Source organism: Diadema antillarum, unplaced genomic scaffold (genome assembly GCF_040938485.1).
Source record: "Diadema antillarum isolate AM-2024a unplaced genomic scaffold, OU_Dant_1.0 seq00001698_RagTag, whole genome shotgun sequence".
NCBI lineage: Eukaryota > Metazoa > Echinodermata > Echinoidea > Diadematoida > Diadematidae > Diadema > Diadema antillarum.
In genome coordinates, this window is record NW_027272389.1 from 1,051,098 (window position 1) to 1,072,577 (window position 21,480).

The window sequence follows — 21,480 nt, forward strand, 5'->3', positions numbered from 1 at the left end:
CAAAATTCTGGTTACAACGAAGTAAAAATTCAGGCTGCAACACTATCAGCTCTATATCTTTTATTGTTTACTTGTTTAGCTATAACAAAATTTCAATAAAACGAAGGAAAACTGCGGGTCGCGAGGACTTTGTTACAACAGGAGTCTACTGTAAATGTAGAAGCCTTTTTTCAGTACAGACAAAGACCAGGATCCACCTGAAATACTGGCATGGATTACTATTGCATCAAATTCATGGTGACAATGTCGCATTTGACGGAAAGAGTATTATCCTTTAAACCTGAAGGAAATACAAAAATTTAGCAAAGAGAGCACAGCATTGCACTAAACTCAGTACGCCATTAGCGAAATACATTCGGGATGCGGTGTGGCCGCATTTCTTCTTACCCCACAGAATCATTGTCTCGAGAAAAAGGAATTCCACATCAGCTTAAAAGTGGACCCTGTTCATCACGTGCAGAAGGGACAAACTCCAGATGAAATGAGCAAAAATTTATTTCAAACATGCAAACCACGATGCACATACGCAACACCACATAACAAGAGGAATCACTAACAACGAGCAAAAATTTCATTGAACAAACGATCCAAATTTGCAAAGTTCACTTGGATGTCCAACTCTGTACCTCCTTCAAAAACATAATGGCAATTGATCATTTCAAACTTCTGCTTTCATAGCTTCACTTCAAATCAGTAGTGTCAGTCTCAATATGTAAATTTTTCTGCAACACCTATCGCTGCCTCACATCTGTGTCTCCACTACACCAGTCTGCCAAGAGGTTTTGTACCCGTGAAACCCTGTATCCAGACTGTCTGCCATGCCACACGCTAGCTGTTCTCTGACTTAACCTGGTCTCAACTTCAAAAGCCAGGATATGCGCAGTGTTGCTCACTTCAAAAGTTACTTTGAAAATTGCTTTCGCTTTATCAAATGGGTCTACAAAGACGCATGTCTGCTTAACTCTGTGTCACATTTGCTTGCCAAACTTGGTCAACGGCTTGCCAACTTCACATATTTTGTTCAGACACCGATCTTAAGTTCACGTGCATTTCAATTTTGCGAATTTCGCGAGAGCCAGGATTCGCGAAATTAAAATGCACGCGAAAGTTTTCGTCTACACTACATGTATTGTATGTTAGAGGCAACTCGCAAATATTTCATGCCACTAAAATGGCCGTCGGCTCCAATTCGCGAAAATTTCATGCCGCGAAAATATTGTGTTTTACAGTCTGTATGCCACAGTATATTGAAAGCATCAATCTTGACATTTCCTGTACAATTTTGCAGCACTACATTTCTAGCATTAAACGATTCTATAATGAGACGCATGTAATTTTAAAAAACAATGTTTTCAAAAGCGCTGATGCATCACGGTCTCAGAACAATGTGGCTAACAGGGGGCTTACACTATTGCATACAAAAAATTAAAATGCAATGGCTACACCATACTGCAGGAGACAACTGGCATAAAGAGATCTGATATCAACAAATACCTGACACAACAAACTCAATTTCTTTGGTCCCATGCAACAAAGCCTATTGGGTTTTTTCCTCTATCAAAATGCCCGATATAATGAACAAACTTTTCCTGGCTCAGCGAATCTCTTTGTAACTCAGTTTCCACTCTTTCCCACTTGCGATGCTTCATTTCATTGATAAAGTGTTTGAACTCCTGTCTCCTAGCGATGTCTAGTCCGTTTGCTCCTCGGCGTGGATGGCGCTTCAGATGGCCTCCTCTTGCTTCCCTGGGCAGCCTGCTCCACCAACCTGTCAAAATAAAATGAGACACAGCATTTTCGAAAACCATTTTTTTCCCACCATTTCTTTCTTTTTTTTTTGGGGGGGGGGGGGGGGGGGTATTCGAGAACGGATAAAGTTTAGTGTAGTCACAAAAACAAAATCACTATTATGATCTGCATCGAGATGCAAAAGTCAGTCTGCATTTACACTTTTCTTCCTATCTGGGAAATATCTTACAATTTCATGAAGTAACTTGGCGAACAAGGGTCACAGTTTACAGGCATGTGCAGTTTGGAGGTACGAAGCGCTTAGTGAGCTTTTTGGCCATGAGAGAACAGCGGCAAATAAGATTGATTTTCACATCATGATGCAAAACCGACAACTTTTGTGCATGAATGGGCCTATATGCCAAGCATAATTATATACTTTGATTGTACAATCATCTTTTTTTTTTCTTGATTAAAAAAAACAAAAAACTAATAACTTTAAGACAAAGACAAAAATAAAAGGGCTGACATACTTCTGAATGATGGGCTTGGCCTCATTGATGATGTAATTCTCAGGGTCAGGACTTGGGTCATGGACCAGGAAGTCTGCAATGTACTCTGGCTTGAGACAGAGAACTCCAGACTGCACCAGGTCCTCCAGAGCAACCTGAAAATTAATCATTTGAAATTTTTTGAGACGTATCAACAAATATAGCAAGGATTAAATTCATAATAACAAAATAGAAACTCGCCGAGTTAATTCAATATTGGGTGAGATTTAAACCATGACATACATGTATATACTCCTAGTTTTGATTCTTTTGTTTTCAAAGTCCTCTCAACAGGTAAATGATGTCCATAATACTCTTACTGACTGCACAACACAGATACTGAAGAGCATTTTGCAATGATGAAAACTGAAACAAATTCTTCCTCTCCATCATGACTACATGTCACATAATTACTGTGTACTTTAACCCTATTCTAACTGGGCTATTTGAGACCAAGTTTTTACTGGGGGGTTCAATTTGACCCCCCCTTCAGATCTCGGCCGCCGATCGCGCAATCGCCCAAAATTTTGCCTGAACATAGAGCCGGATGTCAACTACAAGATTACATGGTCATAAAATAGAAAAATTTTGATTTTCAATTTTTAGTAAATAATTATGCAAATTTACGCATGAAATCATATTTTCACCTATAACTCCATTAAAAAGACTGAATGATTGCTAAATTTTTGTGTCAGAGTTCCTCAAGACACATTGAACAATTTTCTTGTAAAAAAATAGCACAATCAAAATCAGTTTCTTTTGTTTTTTATTGTTTTGTTAATTTCTTATGTATTTCATTTTTTTTGGACCTTTTGTTTTCTATTGTTTTTTGGCCAAAATTTGTTGCAGGCACTTTTTCAAGCTTATCTACATTAAAATTGATTAATTTCAATGGTTAAAAGTTGAAATAATCTAATTTATATCAATTTAACCAAAAAAAAACACAATTTGCATTGGATTTGCACATGATATCATGAATTTGAGCCATTATCGGGTTGACATGCATACGCAAAACATTACGTAACTTCAGAACGGTGTACCCGGACATCGCAAATTTGGTCTCAAAATTTGCGGGAGACTTCAAAGAAAAAAGTCATGACTAGTAACTGATCAGTGGGAATCAGTGGGAATGCTGGAGGATGATTGTTCCAATCCTTGTGGGATTTATTTAAGAGCACATTATATTCTATTGTTGTGTGAAAATTATTTGCTTCAGAATGGTCTCATATTCAAGTAATGTGCAGTTTAATATTTCCAGGTTAGCATGCCTGTACAGTGATGGGCATTAAACTGCACATTACGTGAATATGAGACTATTCTGAAGCAAATAATTTTCACAGAACAATAGATATATAATGTACTTTTTAATGAATCCCAAAAAGAATTGGAACAATCATCCCCCAGCATTCCCACTGACCAGTTACTAGCCATCCCCTTTAAATATGCTCGAATAGAACATTGACTTGAATTTGGAACAAAGGTAAATAGGAAGGTAAATGTAAAAATACTGCAAAGAACTCAATGGAAACTGCCAGAGTCAACGTTGTCTTACCGTGCTGGCATCGGCCTTGACCTTGTGCAGGTCAAAGAAAGCGTGGTTGGCATCGCGGTGGGCGGAGAAGGGGGGTCGGACGGCCAGCACCTTGGCCCCGCCCGCCTCCAGCAGGCGTTTGAAGCACATCTCCTTGCTCTTCTCCACCAGGAGGAGTACCTTCCAGCCGTCAAAGGCCCCTTCGTGGCATCCCGCCTAAAGGAAGGGGAGCATTACACTAGTGATTGCTGTCTCCTTAGCATCCAACATTCACACCTGTGATTGCTGTCTCCTTAGCATCCAGCATTCACACCAGTGATTGCTGTCTCCTTAGCATCCAGCATTCACACTTGTGATTGCTCTCTCCTTAGCATCCAACATTCACACTTGTGATTGGTGTCTCCTTAGCATCCAACATTCACACCAGTGATTGATGTCTCCTTAGCATCCAACATTCACACCAGTGAGTGCTGTCTCCTTAGCATCCAACATTCACACCAGTGAGTGCTGTCTCCTTAGCATCCAACATTCACACCTGTGATTGCTGTCTCCTTAGCATCCAGCATTCACACTTGTGATTGCTCTCTCCTTTATAGCATCCAGCATTTACACATATGATTGCTGTCTCCTTAGCATCCAACATTCACACCTGCATGCCGTCAATCCCTCGTTTGAGGCGAGACCCCACTTTAACGAAGCTGATGGGGTGCTATACCCCCCTAACGATTACTTCGTTTGAGAGTTAGGAGTCGAAGTATTTGTCCATTGCAAATTAACTTTCTGCTCAGGCGTGACAAACCTGGAGGCCAAGCCAGGGTTTAATGACTACAGCAGCTGTCGTATTACGTAAGAGCATGATAAGGATATCTGCCAGTGGCAGACCATTCAAAGTGAACTCAATTTTCTCTATCCTTTCTAAAGTTTTCAATTTTATATTCTATTGAGAAATTCTATGGTCATCCATTTTACATTTCGAACGAAAAAAATTGACCCGTAAATAACGAAAATACAGGAATAAGGAGAGCATTGCCAGTTTGCCGGTGCTGACAATGTGTAATGCACACGTACACACACGCACCATGGAGCTACATAGCCCATGCCAAATCCAAAACAATCTCCTCCTCTCGCGGTGCCCCCCCCCCCCACCCCCCCCCCCCCCCCCCGTGGCGCTGTGGCGATGACTGATGCTTAGATTAGGCCAGGGTCAAGAAACAGGTGTTGTATATCTTTGGTTTGTAAGTCATTGATTGCCAACATATACACTGGCATTATTTACGGGGGTGTAGCCTCTTCAAACGAGAGATTTACGTCATGTGTGATTGCTCTCTCCATAGCATCCAGCATTCACACCTGTGATCGCTATCTCCTAAGCATCCAACATTCACACCAGTGATTGCTGTCTCTTTAGCATCCAACATTCACACCAGTGATTGCTGTCTCCTTAGCATCCAATATTCACACCAGTGATTGCTGTCTCCTTAACATCCAATATTCACACCAGTGAGTGCTGTCTCCTAAGCATCCAACATTCACACCAGTGATTGATGTCTCCTTAGCATCCAACATTCACACTAGTGATTGCTATCTCCTATGCATCCAACATTCACACCAGTGATTGCTATCTCCTATGCATCCAACATTCACACCAGTGATTGCTGTCTCCTAAGCATCCAACATTCACACCAGTGAGTGCTGTCTCCTTAGCATCCAACATTCACACCAGTGATTGCTGTCTCCTTAACATCCAATATTCACACCAGTGAGTGCTGTCTCCTAAGCATCCAACATTCACACCAGTGATTGCTGTCTCCTTAGCATCCAACATTCACACCAGTGAGTGCGGTCTCCTTAGCAACCAACATTCACACCAGTGAGTGCTGTCTCCTTAGCATCCTACATTCATGCTCATGCAGCAATCGCATGGTACATATTGGATAATATATCTTGGATCCTTTTACCTTCGTAAGATACTTCTTGTTCATGCATCTTCTACACTAACCATATATCATCAACTCATTTACACACTTTCAAAAAAAAAAGTGATTGACTTGCAGGCCACCATCCCAATTTCAGTAACTCACCTCCAAGATGTAGGCCTACCTGTTATGACTTTAACCTTTTTCTAATTTTGCAGGCACGTCGAGACCAGAAATTTCCCGTTACTTCATAAATCAGGTCTCAACTATCATTTCATCAAAATTCTCCATAACAAGCAAAGTCATGCAACTTTCATGAATTCATTCTGAATCTTGGCAACTGTAACTTACCTCTATTCTACTTCAGCTAGTCCAGTGGTACCAAAACAGAAGATTTGAATTTAGGAATTGTTTGATCCATGAAAATGTTCAAGCTTGGTTTACAGCACTGAAAATGTTCAAGCTTGGTTTACAGCACGGATAAGTTGCTTTCTTATGTTTGCATTTTGTGTTGCCTTTCATGTTTTCGCGGAGCTTTACTTCAACAAAACTAAATATTCAGGGGGAGGGGGTTGAATAGCTCCAAAATAACCCATGTGGGGCAAAATGAACAACAGATTGTCAGTAGTTACCCTTTCCTGGTCCTGCAGCTTGGCTCTCCATCTGGTGGCAGCCAGCGCCATCTTCTTCCCTGTCTCACTGAGCTTGCTAAGGTCCGTCTGGTTTCCCCATTCATGAGGCTCCTCCTGAAACCATGTTTTCAAAAAAGCAAAAGCAAAATTAGCGAGATAATGGCAACACCTCAACCATGCTAAAAGCCCACGATTGATTCAAGGTGTATCATGTAACTATTCAATCATTATTATGCAAGTGGCATCATCTGATTATCTTCTGGAATAACACATACAATAACTATACAAACGATACCTAATTGTATGGTAATGGTCAATTGGTCAATATATGTTATAGTAAGTGGGTCAATACTCTTGACTGCACATAATCTAAACGTGAGCTTCAGTCAGTACATAAGCTGATTTTTTTTTTGTTAAGAGAGTCATGTTTGCACTTCTTGGAAGAGAAGGGAATAAGTACTGGTATTAAGTTCTGCCTGCATTAGAAATCACAAATATGTTTTGGTGATAAAATGCAATAGGGCCAGCTACACACGCTTTTGCTGACAGTTCTTTAAGAGGAAGTCTAACCACCCCCCTAAAGGGAAAAAAAATTAATATAAAACTTCAAAAGAAAGAGCAAATATTCCCTACAGAATGACACAGAAATGACAAAAATCAGATAAGAAATATGGAAGAAATTTCATAATGAAATTTCAGTTTTTTTTCTGAAAACACTTCTTGACCAGTCATGAATATTCAATATTCATGCTCACACAATTTTTTCCATTTTGTACACAGAAATGACAAAAATCTCAAATATTAGCTGTATAAATATAAAACTTGCACTAAAACTACCCAAAATGAAAAAGAACATGCTAACTCTGACATATCTTAGTACGGGAACATGCTTTTACTTGTAGCAATTAAGAATACCATTTTTTTAACATTTCATTTATTATTACATGTATGAAAAATTGTGATTGTTTTTGGTGGGTTTCCTATTTAAGGAAGCTTTGAATCTCAATACTGACCTCTACAAAGCCCCGGGCCTCTCTGCACGCCTCCAAGTACGACTTGTGGAGAACCCACTTGCCTGTTGCCAGGGCAGCGAGATACTTTTCGTTCCTTGTGGGATTACCTGCAGGATGCAATGAATTGAAAAACAAACAGTCAAACGGGCATTGTAGATTTGTTAGTGGGGGTGGGGGGGAGGGGGGGAAGAGAAATTAATAGATAAGACAACAAAGATCCTAGTCCAGCACGAATGTGAGTAGAATTATGCACTGCATCTCATATCAATTACCATGTTGAGCTGAAATTCAACTCCTGTCTTAACACGTTGAGGATTTTGCTACAATACGCATTTCCCATAGACACCTGCCGGAGTAAACTCCGGACTCTTCTTCAACAGGTCAAGAGAAGGATAAGTATACACAAACATATTCCAGACTCGGAGAAAGTCCAGTCATTTAATTACTGGTATGAAATATTTGACACATTTTTGGTTGTCTATCTTTTTTTTTTCTAACCTTTTAAATCAAATCATTGTAACCAGTAATAAAGTTTTTGCTCGCATAGGACAGGCCCATTTGTGACCTGCTGCACATCATAGTAGAGCATATCATATCTGACCATGCATCACAAAACGAACAAAAAGTCGCACACACTGATTTTGTGTGAGGACTAAATATAGGTGAAATGGGTCAATCTAGCTGATCTTGACTTTTTCATATTTTCTGAAAGAGCAAGTCCTTTTCTACATTGTGCTAAAATTTGGGATCGTAAAACGGGCTGGAAAATTTATTTTTTAGCAGTTTATCTCGAACAGCTTTTGGGTAGAATAGTGTGATTAGGTGTATCTTTAGAGTTCCCTTTTCATTCTTAAAAACCTTGTACACACTCTTCACTTTCAAATCTCATAACTTTTTAAAGGATGATGCTATGGCTTTGAAAGTTGGCATTAATTATTGACAGAATGTGTTAGTAAGGCATGCTCAATTTCAGTTTAATTGATAGTCCTTTCATTGTTGTTATTCTGGTGGTTTACATTCTGTTTTTTGTCCCATTCATCACACAGCCAGCACGGCTTGGTAAAAATTTAGCGTTTGAATGGACACCGTACTTCAGAGCCTCTTTTCTCAGTTCACACTTTTCTTGAGTGTGTGCTTTCTTTCCAATATTTAGATAGGTTAGGAAAGTCAATTTGATTTGAGTTATACATCACTTTAAAGCTTAAAGTCTGCTTTTTCAGAATGTGCTCTTAACTAAAATTTTATGTCTGGCGACTTTGTGTTCGTTTTGTGATGCAGGGTCATGTATACTGTGAGTTGACTTGGCTTAGCGAAGGGATAAAAGGTACAGACAAGAGACATGAAACATACCAACTATAATGTGGGAGCAAGAGGCATCAAAGTATTGGGCGTCTTTCACCACGCCACCAAGCTGCTCAACGAGGGCGCTGTAATCAATCTTCTCTTGCTGGCTCATCCCGCTGAAGAGAAACTTGGGTGCAACATCCTGCTGCTTAACAGCTGCCTGTAGAATTAAAAAGTCAAGCACACACACACATCTAAAATAAAGCTATTGAATCAAAAGAGAAGAGACAGTCTTGCAAAGTTTTCACCAAGTTTCATTTTTCTCCCGAGAAAAATATTCCAGCAGACCTGTTCTTGGTACATAATAAGAGTGAAACAGCCAATAAGCTCTGTCTGTGCCCAAATATTTGAGAAAATTGAAATTGGTTAATTTCTGTGTAGAAACCATAAGGTGAGCTGCTCAACATCTACATCATACTGAGTTACAACATCTGTCTTATTCTCTAGTTCATAACTTTGTGTGTCTAATTTTTTTTAGTTTCCCCCAAATTCAGACAGATCTACTTCTCTGGTTGTTTTGTTTTCATACGAAGCAACATAATATCAGCATCTAGACTTTCCCTTCAAAACAAGGAACCTCATTCTTACCTCTTGCTTGACTTCGTCTTCGATCTCGTCCCTTGGCTGCGGCGCCACCGCGGGTCTCGCCAGAGGCAACCTGATGGGCGGGGCCTTGGGCGTAGGAGTGGGAGGGGTGTCGTCAGCGTTTGCCCCTTGTGCTGGGGCCTCCTTTCTGCTGCGGGGGGTCTGGAGAGAAGGGGAATTTCAGAGTTTGGATTGACATGAGGGAACCGGTCCTTATGGGATGTTGCAATCAAAGGCAAATGAAAATGAGGAAGGTTTTCAGAATTAACGTAAAACTGTTTGTGCTCAGAAACCTGAAAACATGAGTACATTCATTAGAGGTGGCACAGTATTTCTCTCCTTTTACATGTAGCACCATAAGAAAAAAATCATCCCAATTAATGATAGACAAAGAATGATGCCAAGTTTTTCAGTTGAAGTTCTATGCTACAATACACGGTTTCTAACACATAACCAGTCCATGCATGAGAGAAAAACCCTTAATGCTCACACCCCTCACTGAATTCACCATGGTAAATCTTTGCTCCAAGTGATACCATGCATGTAAAAGGTGAGACAGTGAATTATCAGATAACCCTGTCACACCTGAAGGCAAGACCACACCTGAACAATGGCGATTGGATGGTGAGGCAGTGGCCCTTATGGGGTTAATCACAATTAAACACATGACAAAATGTGGTCTCCTGCTTGGGTCTATGCACATTTGCAGTCTTTTTTACTTGATACACTCCAAATCCTATGCACAAAGTTATCTCCACTTAATCAATACCTTCCTACATTGCTTCATGGGGAAAGTATGAATGCAATGCTCCAGTGTAATTAAACCAACGTGCAAAGAGTTTGCTAATCAATGTCGGAGACATAATTGGCAGTTTCTATCCACTGCAACTCAAAATCAAGCCTATAATTTCCGGGGGCGGATCCAGGAATTCTGTAATTTCTTTGGTTTAAAAAAAGAAATAAAGGGGAGCATGCCCGGTGTGCTCCCCCCTGGATACGCCACTGAAGATTCTGCATACCAAGGAATTACCTTACAGTTGTGATACAAGTTCATAGTTAGCAGATCACATAATCTACATGATGTGCTCACAAATCAGTGGGACTTTCCCCTTGACTTACCTCCTGGGCTGGCTCTTCCACCTGTTGACCATCCTCCCCGGGTTCATCTGAATCTGTGTGCTCATTGTCTGCCTGCTTCAGCTTTGCTAAGATCCGCTCTTTCTCCCTCCGGCTGGTCGGATCGTCCCAGGTAATTTGCACACTCTGCGATGCTTCTGTGTGGAGACCTTCCCCAGACAAAAAAAAAAAAAATAAATAAATAAATAAATAAATAAATAACATGAAAAATCAGCCCGTGATGAATGAAATGCAAGATTCTGTTTGTTTGTTGTTATTTTTTTCCATTTTGCTGAATAAGGTACTTGTGTTGGATTATTAAATAGAGTCATATGGAGTCCATATCACGCTCATCATATCATAGCTCGTATCCATGTAAGTCAGGAATGTTCTTTGTCTTCAGTTCATACATTTAAGATGCATTATCAACCCTAACCCTCCCCCAACCCCTTTTTGTTGGGGGGGGGGGGGGGGGGTGCAGAGTATTTGAAGTTCTCTGATTATTCCTGAATAGCTTTCAGTGCAAGATTATGCACAAACTGTCTGAACAGACATCGTACAATGTTATAATCTGAACAATAAACAAGGAATAAGCACTAGTGGTGAGCAAGACCAGGTGTAGCTCACAGTGGCTTAAGCATGACATCTCATCCAAACATGTTTGCATCTTGGACATCAACTTTGTCATTTTTCCTTTATAACAACACAAATGAACAGGTGTCAGACAGTCTATCACTGATCTTTTTGGTTGGCCAAAAGTGAAAAGAGATGTCCACTGCTTTCGTTTTTTCCTCCTATGGCAGAAATATTTTAGTGGATTTATGATGACTACACAACTTGACATCCTCCCCCCCCCCAAAAAAAAAAGAAGAGAAAATGGCTATTCCATCATCTCATACACACAGGAATGCCGCAAACACAAATGAGAGACATTCTCACCTATGTCCCTCGCCATCTCAACTGGCTGCGTCTTCTCAGAACTGCGCTTGGATCGCAATCTCGAACTTCTCCTACCACTGACATTACCATCCGAGCCGGAGGTTGCGTCGCCACCGATCGAGAGACCTGAGACACTGTTGCCGTGACGCCTTCGACCCCTTCTGCTACCACGAAGGTTCCTTAAGAAGAAGAAAAAAAAACAAGGATTAGGAGAGTCCAGAGAATAACCTTATAATCTGTAGTTCCTTGATATCAATAGCTCATATGACTCACAAAGTTTTCCCATTATCTTCTAGACATAATTTGTGGAAAACTTCTGTCTCGATAGGCAGTAATCAAAGTGATAAATCAAAAAACGTGAACAATGAACATGAATACAGTGGACTCCCGTAAAACGAATTCCTGGGGACTGGTAGTTTTCCTTCATTATATCAAAATTCCGTTATAACTGAACAAATAAACATTAAATATGCATAGAATGAATAATGTTGCTGCCTTACTTTTTACTTCGTTGTTACCGGAATTTTGTCATAACGGTGGTAATTACAACGGGAGTGCACCATATAAACATGTACTTTACTCCACACTTTCCACAGTCCCTTTCCCAATCCTGCACACCTCCCTCTCCTGTCCACAAAGATCTTTGTTGACATTTGCTTGTAAACTGGGAATTACAGATGACAGTGTGCAGGAGTGCAAAACGGATACAGTGTATTCACTTAAGATGTATTTCACTTAAGCAATTCACACACATAACATCATGTCTCTCTGTGTTATCAAGTTTGGCTAAACGGCATATAACTATTGCTTGCAAAGCAAGAAAGGAGCACAGCCAACCCACTTTCTGTGACCTAAATATATTCAGAGTTACCAAAAGAAATGACTTCGTATAGTCACATGACACTAGTCACATGACACTAATCACATGACACTAGTCACACTGATGCTCAAGCAAGACTTGAATCACTCACATGGAGGATGACATGATGTTATCCAGCTGCTTCTGAAGATCCTGCCCCGCCTTTTCCTGCTCCCCGGCGTCTACCGCCCTCATCAGTTCCTCGTCTGACAGTGAATCTGCTGGGATGCTGCCATCCAGTTTCTTTTCTGCCTTGGGCTGAGGGGGAGCTACAGGGGTGGCCACGGCAGGCACTGGTGGTGGTCTGGGCTGCACTTGCCTGGCGGGAGTCTGGCTGCGAGAAGCCACAACTGACTGCAGAGACGGCATTGAAACAAGGATAATTTGAATCAATAATTTCAAGATGTAGGCATGGCATTGCTAGATACCTTAATCCTCACACTGCAAAATTTGAGACAACCAACCAGTCTGGAAACAAAATTGGACGTCTCAGTTTTACACATACACCATTTCTTTTTTATATCAATGTAAAGGCCATGTTTGCATAACAAGAAATGTACTATGGTAATGTCATCAAGTGGAGGGATGAATGTAAAACTGCTGAACTAACAAATAGAGAAGGACGAGCTGCATATTTGCAAGTCCAACAACCAAGGCTGGAGTTCCCCTTTAAAGGGTATACATACCAGACTGAGCTTGGGGTTGTAAGTGTGAGGATACTGGGCTTCGTCCACTCTCTTGTTCTCTTCCTGGCACGCCATCAGCCAATGGGGAGAGACAATGGTCTTCCCCTGACTCTTGGCCAGACGGAACTCCTTGGTGATGTCATTGGCCTTGCCCTGCAAGATGAATGGATGAACGGATGAACGGATGAACGGATGAATGGATGAATGGATGAATGGATGAATGGATGAATGGATGAATGGATGAATGGATGAATGGATGAATGGATGAATGGATGAATGAATAAATAAGTAAGTAATAAATAAATAAACAGAACTAGAAATGTCGCTACGGCGACTGATGCCTCCGCCATAATGCATGATTCTCCCAATAGGTGTATAGTACAATGTCTTCACAATGTGTGATGACAGTTTCACATAACTGGCAAAATATCGAAATAACAGGTTTATCAGAAATATCTTGAATGTTCACTTTCCACAAACTGGGTTTGCTATAATTGTCTATTAAAGAGTACAGGTACACATATTTGGGGAATTGAAAATTTTTACTTGATTTCTGACCGACCTTATTATAAGTGTATGCATTGAGTATAATTTTCAAGGTATGAAGAAAGAGTGTAATTACAGTACAAAATATATCTTTTTTTTATTTAAACCTAACCTTTGACCCTTAACCTTTGACCTTTGACCTTCTGGCTGGAAACTTCCAAGAGAATCTCCATTAAGTAATACATGTACATATATCAAATTTTAAAACTAATAATGCAATTATTGCAAATACTAGTATATGAGGGAAATAGTAACATTTTGAGGAGTTGATCTTGACCTTTGACCCCTGACTATTGACCCATGACCCCTAAATTCCCTAGATAATCCCTGCCAGTCAGTACATGCATATGTACCAAGTTCCATGAAGATACATTGAACCATTTGTGAGAAATGTGATATTGCAACATTTTCACCTGACCTTTGACCTTTTGACGTTTGACCGTATGACATGAAACTCTCTCTGGAGAATCTTCATGCAGTAGTACATGTCTACACTACATTTCAAGAAAATAACTGCGGGCATTGCATAGATATGGGGGAAATAGCAACATTTTTAGCATTTGACCTTGACCTTTTGACCTTTGACCTCTTGTCAATGTCACTAAAATCTACTCAACTAATTGTCCCACCATACATCATCCTTGGACCAAGTTTGGTGAAAGCTGCTTCATCCAGTTTTGAGTTATCACGTAAACAGATAAATTTTAGGATTTGACCTTGATCTTTGACCTTTGACCTCTGTCCGATTTCACTGAAAAACTAATCAAGTAATTGTCCCATCATACATCATCCTCCAACAAAGTTTGGTGAAATTTGCTCCATACAGTCTTGAGTTATCGCGTAAACGGATAAATTTCATGATTTGACCTTGACCTTTGACCTTTGACCTTTTGCCGATTTCACCTAAAATCTAATCAAATCATTGCCCCATCATACTTCATACTTGGACCAAGTTTGGTAAAATTCCAGTAAATATTACTCAAGTTATCGCGTAAACGAAAGCGGACGGACGGACGGACGGACGGACAACCCGAAAACATAATGCCTCCGGCACCACTACGTGGCGGAGGCATAAAAAGAAAGTCAGCTTTCATTCAACTACTGTAAACATCAAATATCACATACGCAATCATCTTCATCTAGGCCTCAAAGAAATCCGACAAATCTCAAATATTATGCAGTATTTGAAATTTTCTCGATATTTGTGCTCAAAAAAACTATCAAAAAAGTAATTGCATGTGGATATTCTTTTGGAAATTAAATTCTGCACTCTATCAATTATGGTAACAATTGGAGGGTTTCACAAGTGAACACGAACAGTAGCAAACAGTTCTGTAACCTAATTACCTGGTACAAGTTAGAATAAAACATTCTTAGGCTGACACTACACTGATGACCAGAGAAAAATTTCTCTGCCACGTTTCTGACCTGGAAAATGAAGTGGGTACAGGTCTCATCGTACGTCCAGCGATACTCTGCACCCATCGCCATGGCGATGGTGTTGTAGTCGCTCTGCTTCCGGCTCAGCTTTTTACTAACGCAGATGATGACCCCATGCAGGATTCCTGGGGCAGGCTCCTTTGACAACCAGAACAACAGACAAAAGTACTTGACATTCCTCTCTACCATTAACAGTAATCTCCAAACAATGGGCATCAGTTAATAGGGCTCTCCTCTTATTTGGGAAGGATCTAAATAAACACCTCCTAGGTGTGTGATCTCAGAATGCACTGCACACCTCTTCATCAGGTACTTAATACTCTGGTTAAATGGCACCTGCCCTCACTGAGCTTATGCAATTAAGTGAAGAGCACTAGCTACAATTGTATGTTAAATGGACAGTAAAGGAATAGAATTATTTCAAAATTAGTAAGGGGGAGGGGTCCTCCAACTGCTGTTTTGTTTTGTTTTAAAAGTTTTGTTTTAAAAAATGGATCCCACATGTCCACATGTGCAGTGACAGAGTGAAACATGAACAAGTAGAGTTCAAGCTCACAAATTGAAAAGGCCTGCACCCTGCAGGACATCTCTTCAGTAGAATTTCACTCACTCATTCATAGAGAATTAATCATACCCTTTTAACAAAAGTGCAACAATCGCCACACTAATTTTTAGTAGCCAAGACAAGATTGTAGCACCTTGCATCAGCAGAATTTCAGACATTCTATTTGTGCAGACTCAATCGTGCCCTTAAAGCCCAAACAAAGTTCTGGTACGCCTGCAAAAGTTGTCAAATTTCGCTCCCAAATGTGAACGTATGTTTAGGAAATGTGCAGGATAACGATGTTATAACAAGATATTCGATGGGTAACTACGAAAATGCGAAATATTAGCCAAAAAGGTTCAGTCTCAGAACTTACCCGAACTGGGTCAGGCTAAACTCGGACTCGGGGATAACTCGGCTTCGCTTTGACGGCGGGATGAGTTGTAATGGTTGTCCCTCTGATTGTACAGTGTTGTCCTATGGGAGCGGCCTGTATAAACTAGCGCTTCGTGTTCTGGATACTCGCAGTAATGGTCCGAGTTGTTACAACGCACGCATCAAAAACCTCTTTTGCGCGCATGCAAAATTAGTGTGCGCCTATCAAGCACCTCTAAAACAATCAAAGGCGCTTGATAAACAACAACAAAAACTCCAAAGACCGCGCGTCTCAGCAACTGAGGACCGCGCGCTGTCATTTTTGTTTTGTTTTGTACAGGATTACGTTAGCATGCACTTTCCTGTCCATTCAGTTAGGCCTCATTTGGTATTATGCAGTGGCCAGTAGAATGTTGCGATCATGAACTGCATGTGAATTGTCTGAAGTAGGGTCGAATTTTTCCCGAGACCGAGTTAGTCTGGAGCCTTCTGGAATAAAAGTCGGTTTTCCTACTATTATTATTTTTCTCAAAATACTCCAAACCGACTCATCATTCCGGCAAACCGCGTCAGCCAGGTAAGTTTCTTAGTGGACTCTTTCGATATATTGCAAGCAAAAATGAAATGATGCTAGACGGGTTCTCAAGCACTTACCGAAACTTAGTTTTCACTTTAAAAACAGAGAGGAAAAAAATCCCTGTATTCCTAGTAGCCAAATCATGAAGGTAAGGCAGTGCATTCTGCTTGCAGGGATGAATTGATCATTACTGTATATGCCAAATATTTCGCGAGGTTTTAATTTTTGCGAATTTCGTGCGTCGCATGTTATTTGCTAATTTAAAGACATGTGAAAACATTGACTCTGATCCCAACATGAATGTGATGTGCACGCATACACGTCTTCATTCAGCACTGTACTCTATGGTCGTGAATTTAACCACTCGCGAAATTGTCTGGAAGTATGAATTTGAGAAAAATTAGACTCACTTAACATACGGGGTATACAGTTGATGAGGGATGAATATTGATAATTGAATAAGGGACAAAATAATGAACAAAACAAAACAAATAAACAGCGACAGGTGGATACGCACCTCATCCTTAAAGACGCCATCCTCCATCCCATCCTCCCCATCACCGTGCCCCGCAGAGCTCCCAAGGCGGAACTGGAGGGCGTTGGCAATGTTCTGGTGGAAGAACTCGTCCAGAGGCTAGAGAAGGTGAAGCAAATACCAGTAACACATACATTCTCTTTCTATTTGCATACTAGAGCATACATTTGGAAACAATGACTGCCATAAGGGACACTGTCATGCTACACACACTATCTTAATTCAGCTTGTCAGTTTCCACTGTAGAGGGACCAACATACTCAATATCAAAATTTCAAACACTTCCAAACTGACCATTGATGCATTATTAAGAGATAAATTGTGAACGAACACTGACTCATAGGCATGCAGAAGAGAAAAAGAAAAAAGAAACTCCAAACCTTAAGGATCTATTGCAACTGATTGACCTTAAGGATCTATTTCCTGAGTTCTCCATCTTTAAAAAAAAAAATGTTTCAGTCTTCTTACTTTTTCTTCCTTTTAAATTTTACGATGTCATCATAATATCATACTATTTTTCATTCTTATTCTTGCTTGTCCCATCTGGCAAAAAGATACATTTGTGAAGAAACTTTTTTCTTTCTTTTTTCAAACAGAATTAACCACAAAATATAATGCAAGAATATATGTTTTTTATCATCCTCAATACTGCTGCTAACCAGTGGGCACCAACCACCTATATCGTGCCTCACTTCGACACCTCCTCAAAAGCTTACCAAGCTAGACTTCCGGCGCTGGCTCCCTTTCACTCCCGTTGACATGCCTGGCGAATCCAGCGCCGCTACCGCCTCCTCCAAATCAAACGACGGCTTGAAGCCTGGACGCAGGAGCCTACTCGGCGTACTGTCCCGACCAGGGGTTTGACCCTTCACCCCCTGCAGCACCTTATTCTTGATCGGCTCTGGGGGCGGGGCAGGTCGTCGCTCGGTTGCCGCATCCTCGACAGCACCTGCGGTCGCATCTCCACCAGCCCTGCTCCCGTCTCCCCTTTCCTCCTTGGAAGGAGCTGGGACTGGCTCCTCTACATTCTGCTCTGGTTCTCGCTTGGGGTCGTGGGAGACACGCCCACTTTTGGGAACTTCGCTCTCGACGCCCCGTTCCTGTTTATGCCTGCTTGTGTTTGGAATGTTGCTTTGTGGAACCTCCTCCTTGATCTTGAGGTCAACCAGATAGTCCTTTTCGGCCTGCCTCTGTCCAGTTCTGGCACAAGCCAATAGCCACCTACAATTGACAGAATACAGAAGGTTAAACAGTGTGCAAAGCTTAAGAATGATCTTGGCAGGGCAGTTTTGAAGTAGTTCACAGGAGTGTTGATACATTACCTTTTGAATGCACAACCAATTTGTGCTCTAATTCTTCCCCCACCTTCACTGTGAAGCCCAGCTGCCAATCTCTCCACATCAAAAACATACTGATTCACAGTAAAAGATAAAACCTTGAAGGCAAGCATCATGACTGCAACTAATTGGCGAGTTGCCCTTCACTGATGTAAATAAACGCTGATTATTCAGCGTTATCAATCAGTGGCTAGTGGGTGGAAGCTCTGTAGTCTTATGGATGTGACACCTGTCTGGTGATGAACAGGTCATTGGTTTGAGTCCAACCCTTGTGTGTATGCCCATGTATGTATATATGCAATAAAAACAACTCATGGGAGAATCACTGATTCGAATAATCATTTAAATAATGTAGTTCAAAAATTGGAAAACTGCAAATAATTAGCATGCTATGTCAAATTTCAGAAAAAAACAAACATTTTTTTTTTCCACCAAATATATTTTCTTATCCTTTATCAAGAAAAAAAGTACAAATTATCACTACACATACAAGTTGGCAGTTTTGTTTATGGCGTCACTGTGCAATATCTCACTAGAAGAATCAAGTCTTTTTAACATTATCATTACTTTCACTCATATTAAACTCAAATGCTTTTTGGTCTGTTTCAAAGGGAGAACAACGTTTTCTAGGTGACTAACTTACTCTGTGGTGACAGCAGGAACCTTCCACTTCTTGGCGGCCATGTACTTGGTGCCCTCGGGGTCCCTCAGCAGGAGGTGTGTGTTGGCCTCCAGGTTGTTGACAGCCTTGCGCACAAAGTACTCCTGGCACCGTGCCCCCAGCAGCTCAGCAATGTGTAGGAGACAGTCCCGCTCCAGGGAGCTGTATTGACTGCGGAGAGATTAACAATGTTTGTTTTTATAATAATGATGGAGTGAATGAATGTGCCGTGTCTGCAGCACAGTGACACTCCTGGCGCAGAAAGGTGCTACCTCCTTTTGACGCTGTTTTATTTGGAAAGGGCCATGACTTAAAGAGTTACTGGAGCAAAAAGGTTTTGAGTTCTTCACAATCTTGAACAGAGGGAATGAGGTCTCCATTCTCAGTGTCAAAGGCAGTAGAGCTCCAGACAGAAGAAAAAGACAGGGTGAAAGCCCTGTTGACCCATGCATGATGGGTGCGAGGAACTTAAAGGGTGTTGGCAGAGGGTGAACGAAGACATCTCCTTGGTTTGTACCAAAGGAGTAGCTCCTGAAAGGTAGTTTGGTGCTGTGTCATGTAAAGACGTGCTTCTGAACTTTTTTCCACCCAAGGCCCACTTTGCCTACTACAATTTTTTTTTGAAGACCCTGGAAGACTGAATGCGAATCTTATTTTATTTCATTTGTGGCCGATATCGCTGCCCACCTTCTACAGCTCTAGCTATGGCCCACTGGTTGAGAAGCAGGGCTGTAAAAAACAGAAAACCGCATCTCCCCAGTCTCCCATTGGCAATATCACATTAGGGGGATTACAATCATCTCTATCATCATCATCATCTTTAAAATTTGCAAAATAAATGATGTCCAACCCCTTCAGTGTGCTACAACCCCACTAGCTGGCCTGCCAGGGCAGTTGAAACTCACTATTGGGGCAAGTAACACTATTGCATACCTACCTTCTAAAAGTATGAAGCCCTGACACACACACACATACAAATATCATTCAGAAAAGGGGAGGGACAAATCATGTTTTGTAATGCCCTGCCCTATCACACAGCATCATCAATGGTCGTGAGCAGTGTGAACCGGCTGGGCTAATTTGTACGCTTTGTATGATTTGTATGAAGTTGGCTTTGGTCCAACACTGACAATTCAATAACTATCTCAGGCAAATAAAGGGGTCACCTTTGTCATATCTTGCATTGTAAGATACCTAATTACTTCCAACCTATGACTTCTCAAAACAGAAAAGGCCCTCAATAAGGAAATGCTACTTCAAACTTTAAAAATAAATGCTCCCAGACACTGCGAATGTGTCACAGGTAGCAAACAGAGGATACCCTTTGTACATGAATTTGTATTCTGCCTTGGTTTATTTCTATACCTCCTGCAAACAAACAGCTTCTACGACACTGATTCAAAGCACTTTACAATGCAACTACATTTACAAGTAGTTTCTCTAGCTGTTTGGCAATAGCTGACTAGCTGTCAGGATGTTATATGTTGTTGCTTTCAAGGTTGCATTCACCATGCCTCACAAAGGACCAGACTTTTCTTCTTTTTATTGGGGGGGAGGGGGGGGGTGGGCTCCAGTTTGGATGCAAGATAATTAACAGTTTGTTTCCTCTACAAAAACTTGTTTGTTGAAGAGGGGTTTTTCAGTAAATGTGGCCAAAAAAACAAATTTGCATGAAGTTGTTGTGTCTATTCAAATGAAATGAACTCTATTGTACAGCACCACCTGAATAAGATGGAGTAAGCCGCTTACTTTTTGAGACCACGTGAACAATTTCGCACAAATATTCGACCCCAGCACAAAAGAATTTGACCTCCAGGATGGATCATCCCACCATCAGCAGAGAGAGAGAGGGAAAAAAAAAAAAAAACCCTCACTCTTCCTTTTTCCAATCTCCACAGGAGATTTGACCTCATGGCATGATTTGATTTCCCACAAGGAAAAGTCTGACCTCTAACTGACATTATTTGTCCCTTACCAAAAGATTTCTGATCTCCACACGGTAGGGAAGATCTGACCACAAATACAGGGCTTCCAAAATTCCCACATCCAAGAATCAGGTAAATAACAAAGGGCAATCAGAAATATACATGCGGTTTTATGCCATTCAAAAGGCCAAAATAAAACCTAATGCCAGTTAGGAAAGACACAATCACACAAGTTCAGTGCAGTTCTCCATGAACTTTATTACGTGAAGTAACTCTCGGGCAGAATTGGAGGGGTTGATTCAGCTATGAACCCCACAAAGAAGGTTACAGATAAAAGGACAATTCTGGACCAGAAATAACCGGATAAGAAAACAATAATAATAATGATTTGAGACAACAGTGAAAATTTTCTTCAAAAAATCAGACAGAATGAATGGAAGTTATGAAATTGTGATATTTCACTTATTTTCAATAAACAGTATTTGAACAGTAAATATGAATGTGCAAATGAGTTGTCATTATTTCACAACTTGTCATGTAGTTTGTACACAAATTCTTGAAATTTCCATTGTTTTTGTTCAAACACAATGCCCTAGTCTCTATTTCAAAGATACCTGACTGATCATTATTTAATCATCAT

The 21,480-nt window shown here is 40.7% G+C and overlaps 1 protein-coding gene across 1 annotated transcript in view; it reads right to left on the reverse strand.

Moving 5' to 3' along the window:
- Positions 1-1,154: 1,154 nt before the first annotated feature.
- Positions 1,155-21,480, reverse strand: part of LOC139711761 (DNA topoisomerase 2-binding protein 1-like) — a 50,630-nt gene continuing 30,304 nt past the window's right edge. Inside the window, exons 17-31 of the mRNA XM_071623616.1 lie at positions 18,898-19,086; positions 17,634-18,138; positions 16,900-17,016; positions 14,875-15,024; positions 12,901-13,053; positions 12,327-12,568; positions 11,356-11,534; positions 10,420-10,586; positions 9,304-9,462; positions 8,722-8,875; positions 7,372-7,478; positions 6,359-6,472; positions 3,832-4,026; positions 2,262-2,395; positions 1,155-1,768 (exon numbers count right to left, since the gene is read on the reverse strand). Coding sequence (XP_071479717.1) covers positions 1,681-1,768; positions 2,262-2,395; positions 3,832-4,026; positions 6,359-6,472; positions 7,372-7,478; positions 8,722-8,875; positions 9,304-9,462; positions 10,420-10,586; positions 11,356-11,534; positions 12,327-12,568; positions 12,901-13,053; positions 14,875-15,024; positions 16,900-17,016; positions 17,634-18,138; positions 18,898-19,086 — 2,653 coding nt within the window. The 3' untranslated portion in view covers positions 1,155-1,680. The remainder of the gene's footprint in view (positions 1,769-2,261; positions 2,396-3,831; positions 4,027-6,358; positions 6,473-7,371; positions 7,479-8,721; positions 8,876-9,303; positions 9,463-10,419; positions 10,587-11,355; positions 11,535-12,326; positions 12,569-12,900; positions 13,054-14,874; positions 15,025-16,899; positions 17,017-17,633; positions 18,139-18,897; positions 19,087-21,480) is intronic.